Source organism: Squalius cephalus (genome assembly GCF_949319135.1).
Source record: "Squalius cephalus genome assembly, chromosome: 1".
Taxonomy (NCBI): Eukaryota; Metazoa; Chordata; class Actinopteri; order Cypriniformes; family Leuciscidae; genus Squalius; species Squalius cephalus.
This window is the reverse complement of record NC_137122.1, coordinates 21310065-21336484: the sequence shown is the minus strand read 5'-3', so window position 1 is coordinate 21336484 and position 26420 is coordinate 21310065. Positions and strand designations below refer to the sequence as shown.

The window sequence follows — 26420 nt, the reverse complement described above, 5'->3', positions numbered from 1 at the left end:
ATTTTTCATGTTCGTAATTGATGTGAATCAAAGGAAATGGGTCATTATTATTTATCGGAAATCTTGTCATGTGTTTCGAATATAGTTTAAAATGTATTATTCATGTGCAGGAAAAGTGAGTGTTACAAGCACAAGATAATTAAAAGTTAGTGATTATGGTTTGTGAGGTAAAATTGTATTTACATTTTATAACCAAGGTCACATGGTTCATATGAAGTGGTTTTACTTAGTAAATGGTTGGTTATTATTCATATGTATACTTTGTGAATAAAAGAGATGCTTTGAATGGGGCACGAGACAAAGGTGCAGCGCGTGCACGTTCTGTTGTTTACTACGCACGCACGCGCCTGCTGATTTTGCAAGTCACTTTCCAGCAGACACAAGGTAAGCCTATTTGATTGATCAATCCTGAGTCTGTTCATCCATCGTTTTTGCATACGTTACGTTTAATCTCAATTTAGATGTGTACAGTTGTGTGCATTTAAAAGCATTCTAGTTTAATTAAGCATGCTAATTAAATACCATGTTTGGTTGATTAGCGCACGAACAATCTCCCGTGAGGTGGCCTGAGGTAAAATCTTAGAGATAACGTTAATGTATTTTTATTTATTTTAAGTTGGCCACTGACCGCGACAAACTACAGAATAAATAACGTTACTTTAATATTTTCTAAACTTCAATTGTAGTAAGGTTAAAAAAACACATTTAAAGTAGATTACACTTGATCCATGACCATGACGGATTTTTTAAAAGCTTTTTAAACACCAAATTATCCTAAATATTCGTATTTCAGCCTCACTGCTCCAGCGAATTGTAGTAGTTTTGTACATTTAAGATTTATGACACTCAAATTGTAATCTTTTTCTCTTTTTTGAGGCTCCATAGTTGAATAACTTTGTATTTTTGGCACTTCTCCTGTATTGCCTCCTTAAGACAAATCACTTTGTTGTATTCCTCACTTTGGATAAAAGTGTCTGAAATATGAAATAGAAGAAATATGTCAAATGTAAATTGATTTTCTGGTAATTACCTTCAATGTGACAGTAAATGTACCTCTAGTGAACGAGGATTACGCAGAACAGATGGAGAGTCAGTGACTGGTTTGGCGTCTCCTGTCTCCAAACACTCACAATCAGCGCGATAAACAGACGTGTGTTTATCACTGCAACATCAGCATGTGAAGGAATCATTGTGATAAAGATTTGTTAAGCTTCAAATACACTCACCAACAAATTAAGAGCAATAAATGAAACACACATGCAAATAAAGTGCATTGAGTCGTTTTGTATTATTATGTTGCTAATTTAAGGTTTTCTAGCATTAAACTTTTTGAGAGTTTGATGATTCAAGTTCATTTTGAGCGCATTTTGTTCACGTTAACCTAAAGAAATCCTGACACTGCCGTCTGACCTGCTAACAATGCAACCATAGATGATCAGAAACTCCACCCTCTTGCAACACTTACCAGGAAGAGAGTGCCTCATTATTTCTCTTTTCCTGTCACACTGACTCTCGTGTTTGACAACAACAAAAAGAAGAAGAAGGAAAAAAAGGAAAGACAAATCAGCGATCAGTGGAAAATGAGGGAAAATGCTTTAAAGGATTCTGAAATGTTTGTTTCTGAACAGACAGCAGATCTTTGTGATTATTCATTTTTGAAACCATCATTCAGAAAGTGAAAGTAAAGTTCAGATTTCTGGAGCTCAAACGGTGAAAATGAATTCACCAGCTGAATATGATTATATCTGTCCTGTGTGTCGTGAAATCTTCAGCGCTCCTGTTATTTTATCATGTAGTCACAGTGTCTGTAAAGAGTGTCTTCAACAGTTCTGGAAAATCAAGAAAACTCAGGAGTGTCCTGTCTGCAGGAGAAGATCAAAATCTGATCCAACATGTAATCTTGCATTAAAGAACTTGTGTGAGGCGTTCCTGAAGGAGAAAAACGAGAGCCAGTCATCAGGGTCTGAGGAGCTCTGCAGTTTACACAGTGAAAAACTTAAACTCTTCTGTCTGGAGGACAAACAGCCTGCGTGTTTAGTGTGCTATACTTCACAGACACACGTCAGTCACACATTCAGACCCATTGGTGAAGTGGTTTCATCATATAAGGTAAGACAGATTCAAATCTTAGGATAAAAACTTGTATCATAGAAGTTGTAGGCTATATCATAAACAATGTACGTGTCTGTTACATTTTCTGTTACATGAACATATTGAAGAATATCTTCTGTATTTTCACTTTAAATTCTAGGAGGAGCTCAATACAGCACTGAAGCCCTTACAAGAGAAACTGAAACACAAAGAAAACATTAAAGCAAAGTTTGAGAAAACAGTTCAACACATCAAGGTGAGGATTGATTCTTTTGACATTCACAAATTTGATGTGAAAATCTGAATTGGTTTGTCTGACATACTCTATTTAGTATAAAGTGTATTAATGTAATCGTTTGCGTAAAACAAAGCCTCCGATTTCTGGGTACTTTTGCTGTGGGCTGGACAGTGGTTAGCGCTCACCTTTCGTTCTCTATGCATTCAGCAAACCATTTTAGGCAAGCACAAACAACGTGATTAATATTCAATATGCTGTTGACAATATGCATCTACTTGAGGGAAGAACTGAGCAAAAATATGTCACCTTTGACAATTGTAAGATATTTCATGTAATTGAAAGGGATCATGACATGGATTTTGTTTTTGTTTTGTTATTTTAATATGTTCCTTGAGGTTCCCTTATAATGTTAATGTTTTTTACACACACACACAAAAAAACCATGCGGAAAATTATTATTTTCTATCTTCATTCTGGCCCTCTGTCTGAAATAATCAGTTTTTAAAGGTGCGGCTCCTTTAAGGCTTGTCAGTAAATGGCCACTGTTATGATTGACTAACTTCATTGCATGTGAAACAATACTAACGCCCACTCGCTATTGCACATGAGTAAGTGTTTTGAAAACATAATCCATGTAAAATCATGACAAAGCATTATAAAATCATTTACTTGTGGTTTGTGATGTTGCTGCTGTCAGATCCAATACAGTTGACTGCTTCATCGTTCAACAAAAGATTCTTTGCAAACTGTCCATTACACTGCCTCGTTTACAAAACAAAATGCTCAGAACAAACACATAGTCCTCCGACATGATCTGGGATGACTAAACCAAAATTGGACTAAACCATCCACGCATTTCCGATGCTGGTATCCTTTTGAAATCTGTACAGAGATGCTAACAAACTGTTTAAACTGGACACGTCAAAGCGAATGTTCTTTCAATCACTCGTTCTTTCAATTTCATTTGTTCTGGGTCAGTGATTATAATGGCTTCTATTTGCTTTTGGCACAATGCTCACTCCCAGTGTTAGCAAATGTCAGCCATTAAGCGACTGAACATATGGTGACTGGGCCTATGGTGCAATGATGTTTAACTTTTTGTCAATGTCACAAATCACAAAAAAAATCTTTCTCTGAAGGAGGTTCCCTGAATATACTTTGAGTGTAACTAAAATGAGCCAATGAAAATTGGCATGCGATAATTGCATCAACTGCGCTGCATCGCGGCACGTGCATATATTGAGGAACAGATGCATTGCATCTTCAGGTTTTCGCTGAGGAGCCGAGCCGGTGACCTGGCTGCACCAGCGGTGCACAGCAGATGTGGTGACGGGATGTGACGTCTCCATTCCCTCCTTCAGGGAATGAGGGTTACATACGTAACCGAGACGTTCCCTTTCAGTCGGTCACTCTCTACGTCACGTCGGTGCCCAACGAATAGGAATCCCCTACCACAGCTGCTGACCCCATCCAGCGCCCTGTGTAAACCTTCTACTTACATAGCTGTGAAGTCCATCACTGCTAGGGCTGGGTATTGTTCAAAATCTTTCGATCCGATACCATTTTCGATACCTCAGTTTCGATACCGGTTCCTAACGATACTTTTTTTGATACCAATTTTATGAAATCCATTTTACATAACACATTACCTCAGAAAATTGTGGTTTTATTTTTTCAGTTTGACTCATGCTCCTTAGCCAGTGCACAAAGGAACAAAAAAAGCACAAAGGAACAAAAAATATTTTATAAAGAGCTCATGCTCACCAAAGCTGTATTTTTTTTTAAATACAGTAAAACTTGTACTATTGTGAAATACTAATATTACAATTTAAAATCTTATTTGAATATATTTCAAAATGCATTTTATTCCTGTGATGTCAAAGCTGAATTTTCAAAATCATTTCTTCAGTGTCACATGATCCTTTAGAAATATGAAAACAGTTTGCTGCTTAATATTTTGGAAACTATGATAATTTTTTTTCATGATTCTTTGATGAATAAAAATGTCAAAAGAACAGCATTTATTTAAAAACAAAATATTTTGTAACATTACACGTTTTAATGTTACTTTTGATAACTTTAATGCATCCTTACTGGAAATAAAAATCTGACTAACCAACACATTTTTGAACAGCTGTGTACACTCAGTAGGTTATTATTGCAATATAAACACTGTCAGAGTGATCAACAAGGTACCTCTTCATTTACCAGTCGAAGGCGAAGCAACTTTCTGCTATTATGTTTACTCCGTGGCCGTGCACTGTCAAGGTCTTCATCATATTTGTCGTCATATTTTTAAACACTCGCAATTATTTTACCGCAAATACTGCATTGCGCGCTGTTGGCATTGAGCCTGGAGAAATGTACCCACACTTTTGATCGACTTTTCCACATCTTTAAGGTATTATGTGTGTGTGCTCGCGTCTCATATGAGTATGTGCGCAGAGAGTTCCGCGCTTCTCGTGTGTGTAGTTACGCAAACTCTACACATACTGTATGTGCGTGAGCGACTTTATGTGTGTCGTTGTGCATTTCATATGTATTTGTTTGAGCATTGACGTTGACGAGTTAACCCCTTAAGCCTAGTTCACACTACATGATTTTAAGCCCGATTTAAGCCCGATTTGCAAATCGTTGAGCTCGCCGACAGGTCAGGGTGTTATCGCGTGCAAATCGCGGGGGATTAGCGAGCGATGAACGTTCGCCAATCTGTTAGTATGAAAGAGCCAACAACGCATCAAAGACGCTCGCAGACGCCTCGCAGACGCGTTGCTGAGCCCAGAAAAATATCTAGCATGCTAGATATCCGGAGCTGTCGCACGACTCAATCTCATGTGATGTCATGAGCTACAGCCAGTCAGAGCAAGGCATGGGTTGAGGTCACCGGATAAATACCATAGACTGTAAAAAAGTAAATACGCGGGCCGTCAGACAAACATAAGCATGCAGCTACATCTCCGATATAAACATGCTGCAGCCTACTCACCTCCAACTCTTTCTGTAGCACAGACAATCCCTGCTGTTCGCGTATGCAGATCCACTCGGTGTAGTGCGTTACCTCCTGTTGTGGATCAATCACGTTGTGTTGTGTGGTGTGAACAGCTCAACAACTTGAACACTCCTGATTTCACAGAGAGCAAGTCATGTAGTGTGAACCGCACAGTTCAGCCCGACGTTTTAAAATCATGTAGTGTGAACTAGGCTTTAGGTATCGAAATCTGGTACCGAACAACATGTCATTTTTCGATACTCGATAGTATCGAGGCAATACCCAGCCCTAATCACTGCTGTTGTGACACCGTGAGACCATTGGATAACACTGGGGAAGCGTGCCCTGTAAAAGGAATGCTGTGGAAGCCACATCCTTCCCTGAAGAAGTCATGTGGAGGTCTACCTGTGCAGCTCCGAAACAACGTCAGATCAGCTGGACCACCTAGGGGTGGAGTCGCCACTTTACCAGGAGCGCAGCTCATGATAGCTCGTCGGCTACACAGTTGAGCAACATGATTGACCCGAAGCAACCTCAGATGCTTCTGACTCCAGAGGTGGAGATGGCGGGCGAGTTGCGACATGCGACGGGAGCGTAGACCACCTTGTCGGTTGATTTATGCCATGGTCGCAGTGTTGTCCGTGCAGACAAGCAAATTTTTGCCCTGTAGTGGCCTTTTTAGACGGCTCAGAGCAAGACGTACTGCAAGCAACTCGAGGCAGTTGATGTACCAATACAGGTGGGGACCCGTCCAAACCCCGGCAACTGCATGACCGTTGTACGGAGGCATCCTTGAAAACCACAGCATGCCTGGACACTTGTTCCAGGAGCACTCCCGCCCGAAGAAATGAAGGGTCTGATCACAGGCTGAAGGTTTGGTGGCATGCTGGTGTGATTGTCACCCGGTGGATGCCGTGCTACCACACCCATCTCTGGAGTGAAGCCAGTGCTGAAGCGGCCTCATATGGAGCAAGCTGAGCGGCGACACAGCCGCTGCGGGTGCCATATGCCCCAGAAAGAATTTCAGTGGGACCGCCGTCCTGCCCTTGAACATATTCAAGCAGTTCAGTACCAACCGAGCATGTTCCTCTCTGAGGCGCGCTGATTGTTCAACTGAATCCAACTCCATACCGAGAAAATAGATCCTCTGCACGGGGTGAGTTTGCTCTTTTTCCAGTTGACCTGAAGCCCCAGCTGGCTGAGGTGACTGAGCACCAGGTCCCTGTGTTCACACAACTGGTCCTGAGACTGTGGTAGTATCAGCCGGTCATGGAGATAGTTGAGAATGCGAACGCTGTGTTCCTCATGGGAACAATGGCCTCCTCCGCTACTTTCGTGAAGACACGGGGAGACAGGGACAGCCTGAAGGGTAGGACTTTGTACTGATATGCTTGACCCTCGAACGCAAAGCACAGAAATGGTCTGTGTCGAAGAAGAATCGAGACATGAAAGTACGCGTCCTTCAGGTCGATCGCTGCAAACCAATCTCGGGGACGGACGCATTCAAAAATGCGTTTCTGCATCAGCATCTTGAATGTTAGCTTGTGAAAGCTCCGATTCAAGACTTGCAGGTCCAAGATCGGCCGTAACTCATCGCTTTTCTAGGATACAATGAATTAGGGGCTTTAAAACCCTGTGCTCATATCCGCTGAAGGGAGGGACCAGCTCTATCGCATCCTTCGCTAGTAGGACTGTGATTTCCACCCAGGGGAATGAATGGTGCAGTCTGCGACAAGCAGAGGATGGGTGGAAGGAGCAGCGGACCATCGGGGCAGGATGTGGGAAATCGCCTTAGTGTGCTTCTGGGCGGCTGAGAACTGCTGGGCAAAGCTCTCAACCACGCCGCCAAAGAGGTCGGTCTGGGACACGAGGGAATTAAGAAACTTGTACTTGTTGGTTTCCCTGATGTCGTCCAGACACAGCCAGAAATGGTGTTCCTGGACCACTAATGTGGACATCGCATGAGCTAGAGGCCGTGCAGAACTTCTGGGTCATGACCATCCTTGTGCAGGTCTTTCAGTGCCTTTACCTGATGGACCTGCAACAACGCCATGGCGTGTATGGCAAAGGCGGCTTCCCCACAGGCCTAGTAAGCCTTGCTGGTGAAATCCAATTCCACTGGGAAAATTGACGTGTAACCCATCAAGGCCCTTCCATCAAGGGTGGTGAGGGCTACCAAGAAGGTTTCAGGCAGTTAAAGGTGCCGTCCACGACCTAGTGAATTCCTCATGCACCTCCAGGAAGAAAGGTACCGGGGTGGGACGCTGAGAACTAGTGCAAGCCACCCTGAGAAACCAACCGTATAGCCCCGAGCGCTGGGGACACAGTGGTCAATTCCACTCGAGCCCGACCCTCTCAGCGGCCTGAGAAAGCATGGCCATCATCTCTGGACTTGAGCAATGCTACATTTCCCGAAGGAGGCAACAAAGCCAAATCGTCTGGCTCATCCTCTGATGCAGTGATCGACATCAGAGCCCCAAAGGATATGGCAGGTACAGCGCCTTGAGATGGTCCTGTGCGTTCCTGTGGCAGCTCTGCTGGCTGCGGAATGCATGAGGAGTGAGGGTTCAAATCACCCCTGCTACTGCCTGAAGTAACCTTCTGGGGAGGATTAGATCGAGGCAGAGTCACAGGGACCCACCTCTTTGGAGATATAGGAGTCTCTACTTCAACTCTGCGGTGGTCATCTTCCCGCAATGAGTGCATGACTCGCTATCTCAGCGTGTTTGAAGCCCAGACACGTGACACAGCTATAAAGACCATCCCTCAGCGCCAGGTTACAAACGAATCAAGATGGCGCCGAATCAAGATGGCGCCGCGGATGGCTGCCTCGGTGTGGAGCTCTCCAGTCATTGTGTTGTTTTTGTTCGTTTGTTCTGCGTTTAGTCATTCTTTTCCTATCAGTTTCACCAAAGACAAACTTCTGGACATTAGGAAACACACACCAGACAAGTTTTTTACAGATTTTGATTACTCAGACGTTTTACTGGACATTCTCGTTGGAGGCGCAGCGGTGTTGTTAAAACGCGCGGTCAGACGCAAACGCGGGAAGCGCGCCGGCGCGCTGGTTAAACTCCGCGAGCGCGGCCTCCGCACTGCACTACCCAGTATTCATCTTGCGAATCTCCGATCTCTTCCTAACAAAATGGACGAACTTCTTCTCCTCACCCGCACTAACAAGGATTTTTTAAACTCCGCTGCTCTGTGCTTCACTGAAACCTGGCTGAGTGAAGCCATACCGGACAACGCACTACATCTGCCGGGCTTCCAGCTGTTCCGAGCGGATCGCATCGCGGAACTAACGGGGAAAACGAGAGGTGGTGGATTGTGTTTCTACATTAACGAAAGTTGGTGTTCAGATGTAACAACACTGAAGAAGATGTGCTCTCCTAATTTAGAGGCGCATTTCATAAACTGTAAACCTTTCTACTCGCCGCGGGAGTTTTCCTCATTCATTCTCGCGAATGTTTACATTCCTCCAGACGCGTGTGTGAGCGCGGCGCTACAACAGCTGGCTGAACATATAGCTGAAATGGAACAAAGGTACCCAGACTCTCTTTTAATCATTCTTGGGGATTTTAACAAAGCAAATCTCTCCCGTGAACTGCCAAAATACAGACAGCATGTTACATGTCCTACCAGAGACAGTAATATATTGGACCACTGTTACACCACGATAAAGAATGCGTATCACTCCGTCCCACGGGCAGCTTTGGGGCTCTCTGATCACTGTTTGGTTCATCTTATACCGACCTACAGGCAGAAACTGAAATCAGCTAAACCTGTATTAAGGACTGTAAAAAGATGGACCAACGAAGCAGAGCAGGATCTACAGGCCTGCTTCGATTGCACTGATTGGACTGTTTTTGAAGCTGCAGCCACCGATCTGGATGAGCTCACAGATACTGTAACATCATATATCAGTTTCTGTGAGGATACATGCATTCCTACCAGGACATTCTTATCATTCACTAATGATAAACCATGGTTTACTGGGAAACTCAAACAGCTTCGTCATGCCAAAGAGGATGCTTACAGAAGTGGGGATAAAATCTTGCATAACCAGGCCAGAAACAAACTGACAAAGGAGATCAGAGTTGCTAAAAGAAGCTACTCTGAAAAGCTGAAAAAACAGTTTTCAGCCAACGACCCGGCATCAGTCTGGAGAGGCCTGAGGAACATCACCAACTACAAATCACCATCCCCCCCATCTGTGGAGAATCAACAACTGGCTGACACTCTCAATGCATTCTATTGCAGGTTTGAGAAGCCCAGACTCACACCTCACACCCGCCCTGATGTGCACTTCACACATCCACCATCACCTCCTGCAACCCCTCTCCTCCCCCCTTCTGCCATCCAACCTGAGCTTAAGGTCTGTGTGGAGGACGTGAGCAGAGTCTTCAAAAAACAGAAGACTAGGAAAGCTTCAGGCCCAGACGGCATCTCATCTGCTTGTCTAAAAGCCTGTGCTGACCAACTGGCCCCAGTCTTCACGCAGATCTTCAACAGATCATTGGAGCAGTGTGAAGTTCCCTGCTGCTTCAAACGCTCCACTATCATTCCGGTTCCCAAAAAAACTAAAATCACTGGACTTAATGACTACAGACCTGTCGCTCTCACGTCTGTGGTCATGAAGTCGTTTGAAAGACTGGTGTTGGCCTATCTGAAGGACATCACCGGACCCCTGATGGATCCCCTTCAGTTTGCTTACAGAGCAAACAGGTCTGTGGATGATGCAGTCAACATGGGACTGCACTATATCCTGCAACATCTTGACAGACCTGGGACTTATGCACGGATCCTATTTGTGGACTTCAGTTCGGCCTTCAATACCATCATCCCTGATCTTCTCACAGCCAAACTGACTCAGCTCTCCATGCCATCCACAATCTGTCAGTGGATCTCCAGCTTCCTGACGGACCGACAGCAGCTAGTGAGACTGGGGAAACTCACATCCAGGACCCTCACCATCAGCACTGGCGCCCCCCAAGGGTGCGTTCTCTCCCCTCTGCTCTTCTCCCTGTACACTAATGACTGCACTTCTAAAGACCCCTCTGTCAAGCTCCTGAAATTTGCAGACGACACCACTGTCATCGGTCTCATCCAAAATGGTGACGAGTCTGCTTACAGACTGGGGGTTGAACAGTTGGCTGTCTGGTGCAGCTATAACAACCTTGAGCTGAACACACTCAAAACAGTGGAGATGATCGTGGACTTCAGGAGAAACACCCCAGCACTCCCCCCTCTCACCATTATGAACAGCACTGTGGAAGCAGTGGAGTCATTCAGGTTCCTGGGCTCTACCATCTCCCAGGACCTGAAGTGGGCAAATCACATTGACTCCATTGTGAAAAAGGCCCAGCAGAGACTGTACTTCCTTCGCCAGCTGAAGAAGTTCAATCTGCCACAGGAGCTGCTGATCCAGTTCTACTCAGCCGTCATTGAGTCTGTCTTAAGCACTTCCATCACTGTCTGGTTTGGTTCAGCTACCAAATCGGACATCAGGAGACTACAACGGACAGTCCGGACTGCAGAGAGGATTATTGGTGCCCCCCTGCCAACCCTCCAGGACCTGTACTCTTCCAGAGTGAGGAAGAGAGCAGGTAAAATCATCACAGACTCCACTCACCCTGGACACTCCCTGTTTGAACTGTTACCGTCAGGACGGCGACACAGATCACTGGCCACAAGAACTTCCAGGCACAGGAACAGTTTCTTTCCACAGGCCATTTCCCTTCTGAACACTTAACATGCCCCCCAAAGCATATGCCTGTAAGTGCAATACTCCCACTGTCTAGTGCAATAAACTCAGGTGACATTTATATCTATATTATTCATACTACTCAAAATACTGTAAATATGTTTATAATCTGTAACATGCGCTAGACTCCCACTGTCTAGTGTAATATTCTCTAATTCAGGTGATATTTATATTATTCATACTACTCAAAATACTGTAAATATGTTCATAATCTATAAATGTTTATTCAGACTAAACCCAACTGTGACCCTACTTTTTTACTTTTATACTATTTTTATTTATTTTTTATATATTTTCATTCTTAGAATTTGTATTACTATGTTCTTGTTGTATTTGTATTTGTATATGTGCACTGGAAGCTTCAGTACCAAGAAAAATTCCTTGTGGGTGCAAGCACACTTGGCAATAAAGCTCTTTCTGATTCTGATTCTGAATCCAGAAACACACAGGTTAAATGTCATCTTCAAAAAGACGCAAGTTGTTCAGTTTAACCCTCTGGGGTCTGGGGTGTTTTTGGGGTCCTTGAGATGTTCTGACATGCCCTGACATTTGTGCTTTTTTCAGTTGCTTATAAACATATTAATGGCAAAGATGTAAATTCACTCTATATAGCACAAACAGGACTTCCATAATATGTGAGCCACATGTATGTACATGTTTTCATTTTTGAGAGAATAATGTTTATGTATGGTTATCGAAAAAACTAAAAATTAAAGTTTCTGAAATAAGGCCACAAAACACATACTAAATATGTGGCAATAAGACTTTTGACTAATGGATGTCATCGCCTAGTGTTTTTTCTTCAAAATGATATGAAAATCATCCTGCCTAATCATTCACATAAAACAATACATTGATTTTAGTTTTGTGAAACACTTTTAGTTTGGAAAGCCAATATGCGGATGGAGCGTAAACGCTCCAACAGCATCATGCATATTTAGTAGTTCACACCTGGTGAGACTACGTCCCTGCATACTTAATGAGCCATTCATTCAGGTGTGTCACCTATATAGCTAACTTAAATATACAAGCTTCATAAAAATGATCATTCTAGGAAAAAATTTCAGATGGCATTTAGAGGCTTTTGCATCTGAACTCTTCATATATACACACACACATATATATATGCATGCACATACATACTTTATAATCTTTTCAAAACTAGTCAACGTCTTTCAAAACTAAAGTATACATTTTATCATACGTATTTCAAAGTAAAGGATTCATTAGTTAGTTGATGACTTTATTTTTGACAAAACACATACAGTATATATTCCTCATCTCAGTATAGCAATAGAGTTTGCTAAAAGCTGTTCATTCAATACAGCAGTATTTGAAAATCGATCATATTTTGTAAAATTACATTTATATTTGCATTTATGTCAAAACCTAGACACTTTTAAACATCAAAAGGACATTTATTAATATGTATTCGTGTCAAAATGACAAATAAACAGATTTTCCTATTCAATTTTGCATGTAAACGCTTCCAAGACGCTTGCGTGTCACGTGAAAAATAGGCGTCGGTTCTATTTCTAGAATGCACGCGTTTTCCACGCGGCTCGTGCCACGCCTGAGACGCGCGTCTCACACAGGCAGTGTGCAAACTCTAAACTGTTAACATGGGAGCCGAAATAAAAACGGACACGCCACGCAGCTGAGACGCTTACGCCACGCATCCCGTGTGTCACCGGCATTATCCAGCTGATGTGGGCGTTTCACAGGTTTGTATGGATCGCCTCACATTTGCGTTTGAATAGCGCGGTCTCCGTAGGCGGAGTCACATTAAAACTTAATTAGCTGAGATGAGAACGACTGACATCTCTCTCTTTACATACATATTATATAAACTGTGAATATTTGTTTTTTATAAAAATTACTTCATTTAAAAGAAGAGAATTCAAGCTTCATGCCTGTGTGACTGTATGCCTGTTTGACTGAGTATTCGCTGAGTTACAGTTCATTTTCGGACGCGTTTCAGAATTGACTTCACTGACGGAGAGTAGGCAGAACTCGCATCATGTTTATTTTTCTTTATTTGGCGAAAAGCACAACACTTTGTTTTTATTATGAGCATACACAAAAAAAATACACACTAAACAGGATCGATTGATGTATAACACAAGCATATAAGATAAAAATTAATCTTTTTTTTTTTTTTTTTTCTGCACTCATACGGAAAAAAACGAGCCTATCGCACCGGCGCGATAGCCGACCCCAGGGGGTTAAACACCGCTTTGTAAAGAGTAGACATGAAAATCGCTCGGCTCCGAATCGAAAAGTTGAAGATGCAATGCACCTTCTACTCATTATATTCGGGTGCTGCGATGCAGCGCAGCTGATGCAATTATCGCATGCCAATGTGCATTGACTAGTTTTAGTTACACTCGAAGTAGAGTAGAATCTATAGCGAGATTCCTATTCGTCAGTCACCGAAGTGACGTAGAGAGTGACCGACTGAAAGGGAACTTGCAGATCATGGGAAATTTGATTTCTCATGTCATGATCCCTTTAAGGTTGTTAAATAGATTTTTAAAAAAATTACATTTAGTTACTTATCAATATTTTAATCTGTAACCTCATTTATGTTCATCTTTTTTCCTTTTTTATGAATCTTTAAAAAAAGTTATTTAACACTTTTTTTGTGATGAGAGGCTGGTGAGAATTATGTGTATTTGCAGAGTAAAGAGAAAGAACATCTACTACTACAATACTAGTACTTCAGAAAGTTAAAGTTGTTTTTTAACTAACCCACATTTCCCCACTGGCTTTGAGATGATTGAAGTGAATGTGATTTTGATTTCAGTCTCAAGCTGAGCACACAGAGCGTCAGATTAAACAGCAGTTTGAGAAGCTTCATCTGTTTCTCAGAGATGAAGAAGCAGCTACAATCACTGCACTGAGGGAGGAAGAGGAACAGAAGAAGCAGATGATGAAGGAGAAGCTGGAGGAGATGGATAGACACATCTCAGATCTTTCATACACAATCAAAGACATGGAGGAGATGATGAAAGCCAATGACGTCTGCTTTCTGAAGGTCTGATTTCACATCATTCATTGATTGATTGATGATTGATTGATTGAGTTCTTGATGATAAATTGTGTGTTTTTTCTGCAGAAGTTTTCAGTCTCAATGAAAAGGTGAGTGATCTGCTGATGTCTCTGGTCTCTCTTTTTTCTGATCCAAAGCCACTGCAGTTCTGACTCCTGAATGTTCTTCCAGGGTCCAGATCTCTCAGCCGGATCCACAGATGGCTTCTGGAGCTTTGATTCATGTGCCAAGATACTTGGGCAACCTGCCATTCAGAGTCTGGAAGAAGATGCAGGACATAGTCCAAAACAGTGAGTCTGGAGCAGATCTGTGCTGTTAGACACTGGAAATCACACATGGGTGAAGATTGTCTGATTTTAGCGTTATAGATTAGCTACTACACCAACAAGAGATGGACATGATATTTACAGTTACATTAATACAAAGGATCTCTAGAGTTCAGTTGTTTTGTCTGTATCAGTTTCTGTTAACATGAAATGCAAATCTGAAGTTTCTCAAGCATGTTTACTATAACAACACTGACAGTGATCAGAGGAAAATGTCTGATGTGTTTGATAGGATGATTTTCATGATTCATAATAATCTGTGTAGGGTTCACTCGTGATCATTATATGAACATCAGAATAAAAGCATCTGTTGATTGTGTCTCATCAGCTCCTGTGATTCTGGATCCAAACTCGGCTCAGTCACATCTAGTCCTGTCTGATGATCTGACCAGTGTGAGATGGAGCTTGAACAGTCAACCACTTCCTGATAATCCAGAGAGATTTGATGAGTATTCATGTGTTCTGGGTTCAGAGGGGTTTAACTCAGGAACACACTGCTGGGATGTGGAGGTCAAAGAGAGTTTGTACTGGAGTCTTGGAGTAACTACAGCATCAAACCAGAGAAAGGGAGGTGTTTTCTTTAACTCTGGTGTCTGGTGGGTGCAGTACGGACTGGATGAGCGGTTTGGTTTTCCTGTGAAAGAGAAGCTTGAGAGAGTGAGAGTTCACCTGGACTATGACAGAGGAACGGTGTCATTCTCTGATCCTGTAACTAACACTAAGTTACACACATTCACAACCATCTTCTCTGACACTGTCTTTCCATTCTTCTGGTGTCATGATTTGAAAATTTTACCAGTTACATTCCATCTGATAGAAGAGTTGCATCTGATAGAAGAGTTGGATCAGTTGTGAAGTGCCTCCTGGAGGTCAGAGGCCCAAGCTGCCTCTGAGAAGTCTGGTCTCCTAAAGACCATTTAAAACTTGTATTCTCCTTTTGATGTTGACCAGAAAGTTTGGTGACATATTCCTCAAACATCAAAGAGACTCTATTGAGGTAGAGCTGATACCATCACCACAGGAGAAACTCCAGATAGTAGTGAGGTCCGACTCTTGAACAAATTGTTCTTTGAGTTGATCTGCAGGGAGGAATTGGTCGAGCTGGGTCACAAAATCAAAATTAATCGGACTTTAATTTGTCGGTTGACGCCAATGAAGAGTTAGAAGCAACTGCACCAGTTACTGAACCAAAGAATAAGAGAAAGAAAGTCATGTCCGAAAAAAAACCCAGTGGAGCCAGTTCAACTGTTTTCCAAGGATTACAGAGGACTTGCTGTCTATTGTGACTAGTGTTAGTGTCAAAAGTATTGTACTGAGTCTGTACTGAGATTTAAAAAATGTACCTGTACTAGGTCAGTTCGGTACCTGCTGATAGGCGGCTGTTTTTAAACACGCCCGAGCATTCAGTATTTGTGTAAGTGCTCTGGGAAAAGCATTCAGTGTTTCTATTTACAATGTGTTTTTTGAAGCATTGTAGCTAATCACGGACATGTCTATTGAGCATGTGAACGCAGTGGCCAATCAGACATGTTAGTCAGAATCCGCTCAAAATGCCAGAGTTTATGTGTTTTACACACTCATGAATCCTTTAATGATAAACACAATGTAAGAGATTCATTGTGCAGTGTGGACACAGTGTCATTTGGTTATAACGGGAGTTTTTGCAAAAGTGCAGAACTCTGATTAACAGCTTCAGTTATTATAATGGGAATGTTCTTTGCTCGCTTTCTGTATAACCCATTTGCAATTTGAATAAAAGTTGTATTTTTCATGCTGCTAATTACACATTACACTGTTATTTACCGTATTCAAGATGGATCGAATCTGAAACTGCAATGACTGACATAGTGATAACCTTAGCAATGGGCAGGGAAAAAAATATTATACGGAATATTTTGACTGAATGTCAAAACAGACAATGAGTCTTGGAGTGTGAATACAGAATTACAGACTTGCCACTTGTTTTATTTAATCTTTGTTGTTTTATGATTCTTTTTTTTTTCTTACTAACTTTTCATTTGACCTTTTTAAAGAAATGTTTACATAACTGAAAAAAAATATTCAAGGCGACGTGCTGTTTTAATGTATTATGTACATACAATTATTATTATCATTAATAATTAACTCATTTATTTATTCATTTTTTTATTTTAGAATAGTTAAATAGTTCCAATAGGTTTTGCTATGGTACTGAAAATGGTACCAACAAGAATCATGAAATTACACTGGTGTTGGTACAGACTACTGAACTTTTGGTATCGAATTAAACATCTATAAACCCAAAGATCTTTGTTTCTGAATTATTTTTGAATTATTGAAAAATATTTGCAGAAGAAGGTCTCGAGACTTAGAATTATAAGTAGACATTTTACTTCATGATGTTACTAAAACAACTTAATATTCCTAACATTAGTTTTCCAATTGTGATTATATTTTTTCATGAGATTTGTTAATTGTTTTTGTTTTGATTGACATTTGAAGAAGTCTTGATTTTCATCAATTTATCAACAATAACATGGTATAAAGACGAGCCAGTGTATCTGCCACGAGCCTGAGGCCCAATTAGAAATGTACGAGTTCTACACTAGTGGCTCTTACGAGTTACTAGACCAGTTACTGAACCAAAGAACCAGTTTTAAATGAACGAATCAAACCGACATGCAGAGTCGAAAGTCAGCGTTTCAGTAATGTCCGACTTAAAAAGAACCAATGAACAGGTGTTGTGCCGAATTTCGACCCCCACCAAATGATTAGTTGTGGGGGAGGGGTTAGGATTAAGGGTGTGGTTAGGATTAGGCAATCAGGTACTGACTTTAACGAAGGGGGTAGTAATTTGGCACAACACTGGTTCAAAGCTGTCAAAGATTACCAAGAGGCTTGTTCGACTTGAACCGGCGCTGCACAGACCGATCGGTTTATGACATCAAAGTACCGCGAGAGCAATTCAAAAGAATAGGAGCCGTCTACTTTCTATTCGCTCTCGCGGTACTTTGATGTCATTCACCGATCGGTCTGTGCAGCGCCGGTTCAAGTCGAACAAGCCTAAGGATTACAGAGGAGTCTGAAGAGTGAGTTGCTGATATGCACATGCGTGTTTACCACCAAAAGTGAACGAGCTTAATGCGAAATGTACATTTACATTTAATCATTTAGGAGACACTTTTATCCACAGTGACTTACAAATGCATCCTTACGTGATCTCAATTAGCAATCAGTCATAATTGTTTTTTGACAAAAAAAAAAAAAAAAAAGTGCAAAATGGTCATATTAATCTTGGTCAATTTTACTATAAAAGAAGATAAAATGGCTAAAATTGAAGTTAAAATAACAAAAATAAGATTGATGAGAGAGCAAAATCCAAAAATGAAGGCACTCTCTCACTGCAGCTAGTTCGAAACAGGGCATAGTTCTCATGAAAAATGCAAAATAGATCAAACAATACTGAAATACTGTGTCTAAAATGTACAGCACTTAATATTACTTTTTTTGTATGATGACCTGTTGTATAAAATCAGTTTCACATTTGCAATTATGTGAATATTCAGGAAAAAATGCATTCTTGCTCATACAATATACATTATCAACATTAAAACAAGCACTCACACAGGGCAGGATTCTTTATTGAAGAAAGTTTGAGTCTTATATATAGCAGATATATACACAGTCTGTGTTTATATTTGTTCTCCATGCTAGTAAGAGCTAAATCCCCACTTTTACAGGTTAATTGTTGAGAACGGCAGTAATGTACTGTGATTTGTTAAGGCAAGACCCACATTACCATGTTTACTGAGAGTACACTTCAAAGTGTACTTTAAACTAAATAAAAGTGCTACTAGTATTTGACTAGTAGGCTATCAGTATACTTGAAGAATAAGTTCACTTGTAGTAGCAGTACAAAAAAAAAAAAAAAAAAAAATTCTTAGTTGTAAACTAGTTGTGTACTCAAGTATACTTTAACTTTTAAATTTAGTCCCAAATAGTATTGAAACAGTACACTTACAAGTATACTTCTAAGTAAAACAACAACAAAAAAAAAAAACAATAGATATCACCAAACTTTATCAGTTGATTGATTACATTAATAATTGCAAACATTTTTTGTATTACAAGTTTTCTATGGTATGTTTGAATATGTAAATGATACATTATCTAATTAAATATGCACTAATTTGCATACATTTCTAGAACTAAAATCTAAAGTCAAGTTTAAAATTCTTGTTTCATTTTTTTGTATAATAGAGTCAAAGGCTTTTTGGATATCTCTATATCACTTCACAAATCAGAAAATACTGTCAACAGCCACAAATAAATACATTGAAAAAATTGTAGAAATAAAATTTTGTATAAAATTAGGAAAATTATATATGAACAAATCCCTCTGTAAAAAAAAAAAAAACATTTAGAATATAAATAAGAATAAAAGTGTAAAGTTTGGTGTACACAGCAAAAAGTCCAGTGTTAAATTAACTCTCCTGGGAGTTTATATGGCTCCAGAGTCAGTGTTAAAATATGAGTGTTAAATTAACACTCAAGAGTGTTAAAGTTAATGAGCTCATTAAGTGATTAATTGAGTGATAATTGACCAATATTGAAGACACCTGATGTTAGCAAGCAGAATCACTGAAGGAGAAAATCTAATTTTTAAGACACCGTTATGGAGATCAGTGTTTGTTTTAGTTGGGCTCTTGACCCATAAAACATTAACTTTAGATTTTGTTTGGCTGTTGTATCTGAGTTATAACTCTCAGATGAACTAAGAGAAAAGGTGATCAGGTGGTGTTGGTTATGATTTGATAATCATAATTCGACCTGAATATCAACTCTCATTTAGAGAGTCAGGTTTACCTTGTTGATTACAGCAGCCTGTGATTCTACAGCAAATTATTTTTTATCATTATCAATATAGTACAAAATATTTCTTAAAAATTGTTCTGATAAAAAGACTTAGAAACTTACTTTATTTAGACACATTGACATCAATAATCAGCCTGTGATTCTCAACAATGGTGACAATAATAAAGCATGTTGCAGTGCATTCTGGGTGCCACCAATCAAAACTCATTCATGGCTCCCATCATGCATTGCGGTATGAATAAATTATGATCTGAATTGTCTTACTAATTTCCTTTTCCTAATTGAATATTCTGTTTGTCACCATAGTTGAGATTCATACACTGATTCTTGATGTCTGTGTGTGCCTAAAAGAAAGATTTAGTTTTATCAGAACAACTTTTAAGAAATCCTTTAGACTAGTTAGAAAAAAAGATCTTATGCTGTAGAATCACAGTGATGTTGTAATCAACAATATACATTTAAGTCAGAGATTAGACTCTAAATGAGTTCAGTGATTCAGGTGAAATTATGATTATGTCAAAACATAACCAACACCACCTGATCAACTTTCTCTTTGTTCATCTGTCAGTTATAACTCAGATACAACAGCCAAAGACAATCTAATGTTTACAGTTAAAGGGTCAAGAGCCCAACTAAAACAAACACTGATCTCCATAACGGTGTCTTAAAATTTAGATTTTCTCCTTCAGTGATTCTGCTTGATAACATCAGGTGTCTTCAATATTGGTCAATTATCACTCAATTAATCACTTAATGAGCTCATTAACTTTAACACTCTTGAGTGTTAATTTAACACTCATATTTTAACACTGACTCTGGAGCCATATAAACTCCCAGGAGAGTTAATTTAACACTGGACTTTTTGCTGTGTATGTGTTACTGAAGTGGAGATTTCTGGCTCAGAGGAAAAACTTATTTTGAGAAAACGGCCTTTAAAGAAATGTATAGCAATTGAAATCTAGAGACGCAGATAAAGTGCAATTAAAGATACAGAAAATTTTGGACGTTTTCTTGCCACTAGTCTGAAAAAACACTTTATGAAAAGCCTAAAATCTCAAAACTGACAGACACTGTTTTTTTCAGTGGTGTCTCTCCTTAAGGCAGCAGACTCTGCACACCTATTATACACACTGCTTTTATGGATACAGTCAGTTTTGACCACAAAAGATGAGGTAACAACTTGATTGGATGTCATGTATTTGAACTTTTACCTCACCATTTTCCTGTTTTTACACTAGAGGCAGTATTTTACCTGTTAGAAATACATGTGTGGTTTTAGTGTTATTGTAAGGTGGGGTTGAATTAAATTAACAGAAACTACCACAGTAGGCACGGAGACCATCTGGCATAGGACATTGGAGAGACGCACTCGATATACATAGACAGACATTCTTTCCATTTAGCTCATAATATTCATTTCAAAAGTCATTTCAGAATATATATATATATACTATTCCTGTGTGTATATATGTCCCCCCACCTTATATTATCCTAGTTATGACTTTTTAGTTGAGTTAGTTAAACTCTAAGTGCTTATGTAAGAATGTATCTCTACTTTTGTATCTTCCAGACATATCTTTCTTGGTACCGAATTAAACCTCTCGGTTTGCCTAAGCTAAATAGTAGGTAACGCTAAAAAATATTACTTTTTTTTTTTACCATCCTTTGTTGTAAAAATGATCAATTCTGACACCATCATAAAAGAAGGTGACAAAGAAACTCTGTCCCGCTAAAAGTTCCTGACTACTATTGGTCATTTCACCCAAAAAAAGGTGTGGATGGAATCCTTAAAGGACGATGACAAATAGCTCATGCTTAGGCTTTCTTGGTTTTTAGTCTTGCTTTTTGCTTTTAGTCTTTTTTCCGTGCTCATTAATTTTCTATCCTCCGGGTGAAACAGACTCTTCCTAATTTTAAAACTTTGCTTTCTATCGATATTTAGATGCGTTTAAGATTGTCTGCCCCTGCCTTCAGGTGATTTGATTCTTTGGTGGCTCTCAAAGGTTAACTGTCTGTGATATTTGTCATTCCGTGATCTTTCTCTTTCTTTCTTTACATTTCGTTATTCTGTATATATGTATTCTTTAAGTGTAGTCGTATTTATTTGTAGTTTCATTTATTAAAACCCATTATATGCTTGATTGTCTCTGTTTGCTGCTCATCGACCAAAGTCTCTTAAATGTGTGATCTTAAGCTACAAGCTTTTACACTAGTAATAATCTAATAAAACAGGAAAGTTATTCTTCATGACCAGAAGAATAACCTTTCTTGAGAGTTGATAAGAAGATCATATGGTTGGTTCGGTGGACGAACAGATTATTCGACGAAAAGTTATTCTGAAAGCTGATCTAGCCTATCTATATATTCATAATTAATTATCCATATATACACAAATACATGGGCTATATATTCCCTTTTTGAGCGATTTAAATAATTAGGCAATAATTTATCATAATGAGTTATGATTAATTATATATATATATATAATTATGCTATGAGGCTAACGAAATAACCTATAGTCTCAGCTACTGTATACAGTGTCTTGCGAAAGTATTCATACCCCTTTATTTTGTTTCTACTTTTTGTTACATTGCAGCCTTAGATTGATGTGAAAAGTAATTTAAAGCTGTTTAACATAAGTGAAGGGGTACAAATACTTTCACATCACACCACAGTGTTAATCAAAATCTAATAGTAAAAAATCAATTCCCTTAACAGATTATTTATTATTTGACTAATTATAAGCAGTCAAAATGAATCCACGACTGTTATAAAACAATAACACGTGATTAAGTCTACTGAGGGTGATCATGAGTTTAAAAAGCTTCCTAATGTATGCATATGCAATATTTTTTCTTTTTTCCTTGTCAGTGTTTTTAGATTGTGTGGCTGATTTAGATGTTTAGCTTTATCTATAGTAAATTCTCCAATTCAAATGAGCCGCAAATCTTATCACACTTTTGGAGCTTGCTGGTGAACAAGTGCATAGTATCACATGTCAGTCATTGCACGTTTTAGGATGAGAAACTTTGCGTTTATCTTAAAAGCTCTGAACACGTGATACATAGAGTACTGATCACCCGCACCTGCTGCTCATTTCTTCGTCAATCTCCCTTTGTATAAAAGCACACACCTGGGATACATTTGGTCATGGTGGTTCACGATCTCCACTCCACCTGCAAACAATTATCTGTCAGTATCATTTATCAAAGAATTGTCATATCTGTCTGCATACACTCACCTGCATTGTTATTTGCTCATATCTGTGAATAAATCAGTCTCTCCTCATAATCCCTGTCTTGAGTCTACTATTCTGTAACATGCAGAGGATGAATGTTCTCTAATTATTGTTCTGTTTTATTATTATTATTATTATTATTATTGCTGCATATAGCCATTTTAATTTAGACACATCAGCAAGTTAACAATGTTCGATATTCCACTTCAGACATTCTACTACTAACTATAAGTAACTGCAACTACATGTCAACTAAATGTCTTTGTAGTATAAGAACCTGAAAAAAATAATTATGTGAAATAAATATTTGTGTGTGTGTGTGATTGTTTTTTTGGGATTGAATAAACCTGCTATATTCTACCATGATATGTCAGCCCTTACAAAAAAATAAAAAAAAAATAAGAAATTTTAAGTATACTTTATGTAGTAAGAATATTAATATCAATATACTTCTAAGTATACTTGTAAGTGTACTGTTTCAATACTATTTGGGACTAAATTGGCCTGCTTAGAGTATGCATCTATACTTAAGTTAAAGTATACTTGAGTACACAACTAGTTTACAACTAAGATTTTTTATTTCATTTGTACTGCTACTACAAGTGAACTTATTCTACAAGTATACTGATAGCCTACTAGTCAAATACTTGTAGCACTTTTATTTAGTTTAAAGCAGTGGTTCTCAACTCCAGTCCTCGGGACCCACTGCTCTGCACATTTTGTAGGTCTTTCTTATCTGACACACTCAGTTCAGTTCATGGAGTCTCTCCTAATGAGCTGATGATCTGGTTCAGGTGTGCTAAATAAGGGAGACATACAAAATGTGCAGAGTAGCGGGTCCTGAGGACTGGAATTGAGAACCACTGGTTTAAAGTACACTTTGAAGTGTACTCTCAGTAAACATGGTAATGTGGGTCATAGTTTAAACAATTTGAGACCCATTGCTTTGACATCACATATAATGAAATGATTTGAGTAGTCAGATCGTTTTTTCAAGATCCTTTACAATTTGCATAAAGAAAAGGTGTGTGAGTAGATGATGCCATATTTTTTATGTTGCACATTATTTATAGTCATTTAGAAACAACTGCCACTTCTGTTAGGATTATGTTCTTTGATTTTTCTAGTGCTTTTAATATAATACAACCACATGTTCTGGCTGATAAACTGTTGCGTTTTAACCTACATAGTACAACTATTATGTGGGTATTGGATTATCTTTAACTTTAAGTATAGACTGAAAGTATACTGTCTTATTTTTAGTTTAAAAGTAGTATACTAACAGTACACTTAAACTTCTTTATTGTAAGAGAAACTAGTCTTTCACATATCATCTTAACCCTCACAGTCCAATAGCAGGACAATCACTACTGATGTGAAACTACACAACAAAAGCTCACACTTTCCGAACAATTCAACAAGCGCGGCAACATTTTTCAGAATTGAAATAAAATAGTGAGACACTTCTCATGCATGTTATCATATATCATCGCTGTGGAAAACAAGCTAAACAATCGCAAATGATAGCAGTAAAATTGATGACACTTTCTCTTTCTTTTACCTTTTCTCACCAAAAATAAATTATAGGCTACCAAAAGGAAAAACACAGTGTTTTTAAAACACTAAAAACACAGATAATGACACCTTGCTAATTCATCTGTATTTATTAAATGTAATATTAAAAGAAATATTAAACGCACAGTTTTATTATATGATATTTTATTTTATTTCTGGTTTGCTTTTTCTTTGCTGAGTCTGAACAAAATACTTCCTTGAACTGTCTGCTACAGAAGCAAGTTAATGTTTTAAAAAAAGTTACAGAAATGAATAGATTAGGTAAAACAAGAATTACCCTTTTGATATTTGAAATATGGATGATATAAATAAACATGAATCTGATTGGCATTGTTATTGTGTAGCACATTATTTGAAGTATAATAAAACTAATGTAGTATACAGTAAATTATTTAAATTATTAAACAACAATTCATTTATAACCGATATAGTAGCATTTAGAAATGTAGAACCAATGTGCCATCGTTGCCAACTTTATTGGCATTAGACAAATTATAGAAGCACTGTCATGAGTCCCGAAACTTGCACACTCTCCAGTGCAGGTACAGTTCAACAGCAGACAAACCCACCTGTGTAAATCTGTTAAACCTCACTGAACAAGCATGACATATGAGGCAGTGCACAAAGTCTCCAGAAGAGGGCAGCCAGTGGTGCTATTTACTGTAGATCAACAGGGGTTATAAAGGGCAGATTTGAAAACTTTTACATTTGGCACAGTACAGTATTGAATGCTGCTTACATCCTTGAATTTAACCTTTACATTTATTAAAGATATTCTATTGTTAGTCCATGTATTCACACAAACAAACAGACAGTCAGAGACACTGGCTATTATTAATGATAAAATATGTTTTAATTTCAGGGAAATAAACTATTTCAGTATATTTTACTACTGAAGTACTGCAGTTACTTACCTGCAAATACCTGCAGTTAAATCATGGGGCGGCAGTGGCTCAGTGGTTCATGTAGGTTGTCTACAAACCAGTAGGTTGGTTCAATCCCTGGCTCCACCTGATCAAGTGTCGAGGTGTCCATGAGCAAGACACCTAACCCCACCTGCTCCCGACAAGCTGGATGGCGCCTTGCATGGCTGACACTGCTGTCGGTGTATGAATAAGTGAGTGAGTGAATGGGTGAATGTGAGGCTATATGTAAAGCGCTTTGGTGGCCATAGGTCTGTGAAAGCGCTATATAAATGCAGTCCATTTACCATGCAGTATTTAGTAAACTCACCGTTGAGCAGCGATTGTTCGACAGAAGGCAAAGGTGAACCAGTGCAGGTAAAGCTTAGTGGAGTTTGCAGTGAAGACAAACATCCTGAAGGAGAAACGGCTGGATGTTGAGATGCTGTTCAGTATCAGCTCCACTGTATCGTCATTTGGATTGGGACACCTGAAAATATCAATAATTATTATCATCAAATCAAATTCTATATCATTCTAGAAAGACATTCTATATCAAAGTCATCTCCTGTAAATCCTCACACATTTGCATTCCATATACAAATAAAATGAATGAAAAAAAGTAGCTTTTTTGTCTGCCAACGCCCCCTGGTGGCTTTGGAAACACAGTGCACGTTGGCCAATACACATTTGAGCAGGTAAATATAGGAGGACTACAGTATGTCAAAGTCATTTATATTTGGTCACGCCCAAAGCGATTCCCATAGTGAAACACCTCACTCTGTTATCAAAGAACCCGGGATTACTTTAAGTAACCCATCGTTTTACCTGATCCTCTGATCAGTTTTATACATTTGTAGAAGTTAGAATTAGACACTAGTATAATTAAAATTAATAATGGTAGTTAATAGTCTCTTATTGGCCTGTTTAGCTGAGCCATTCATAGAAAAACAAAACAAACCCTGATAATTGATAAAATAACAAATAGACACTTGATAATCTTATTGGATGATTAGATAATTGCATTTGAAAGATTTTGCTTTCAATAAATAATTTGCAATAGATTTGTAAAAGGTGTTGTTATGCATGTTTGGCCTGGGGATTTTGTTGCATTTACACTGTTCTGTCCACTAGATGTCACCGTGAGACCATGAGACGGGTGTCAGGTTGTTTGGATGTTAAGTCAAGTCAAGTCAAGTCAACCTTTATTTATATAGCACATTTAAAAACAACAGAGGTTGACCCAAAGTGCTTTACAGATTTAAGAAATAAAATGAACATTTGATTAACATCATAACATTCATCAATTAAAACATTCTATCAATATCAAAATACACAATTCATGATCTATTTAAAAGCTAAAGAGAACAGATGTGTTTTTAAAGACGACT

At 38.9% G+C, this 26420-nt stretch overlaps 1 protein-coding gene across 1 annotated transcript; it reads left to right on the top strand.

Annotated features, from left to right (window-relative positions):
• Positions 1 to 220: 220 nt before the first annotated feature.
• On the top strand, positions 221 to 16736 carry trim35-3 (tripartite motif containing 35-3). The gene is made up of 6 exons (XM_079881305.1): positions 221 to 2109; positions 2252 to 2347; positions 13889 to 14119; positions 14201 to 14223; positions 14306 to 14424; positions 14789 to 16736. The coding sequence occupies exons 1-6, from the start codon at positions 1717 to 1719 to the stop codon at positions 15313 to 15315; spliced, it is 1389 nt and encodes a 462-aa protein (XP_079737431.1). The 5' UTR covers positions 221 to 1716; the 3' UTR covers positions 15316 to 16736.
• The last annotated feature ends 9684 nt before the right edge of the window (positions 16737 to 26420 follow it).

Excerpts from the sequence above, each read along its gene's own strand:
- trim35-3 (XM_079881305.1), top strand. The coding sequence starts at position 1,717 with ATGAATTCACCAGCTGAATATGATTATATCTGTCCTGTGTGTCGTGAA. Across the intron at positions 2,110-2,251 it reads AAGTGGTTTCATCATATAAG|GAGGAGCTCAATACAGCACT; the intron begins GTAAGACAGATT and ends TTTAAATTCTAG. Across the intron at positions 14,425-14,788 it reads GCAGGACATAGTCCAAAACA|CTCCTGTGATTCTGGATCCA; the intron begins GTGAGTCTGGAG and ends GTGTCTCATCAG.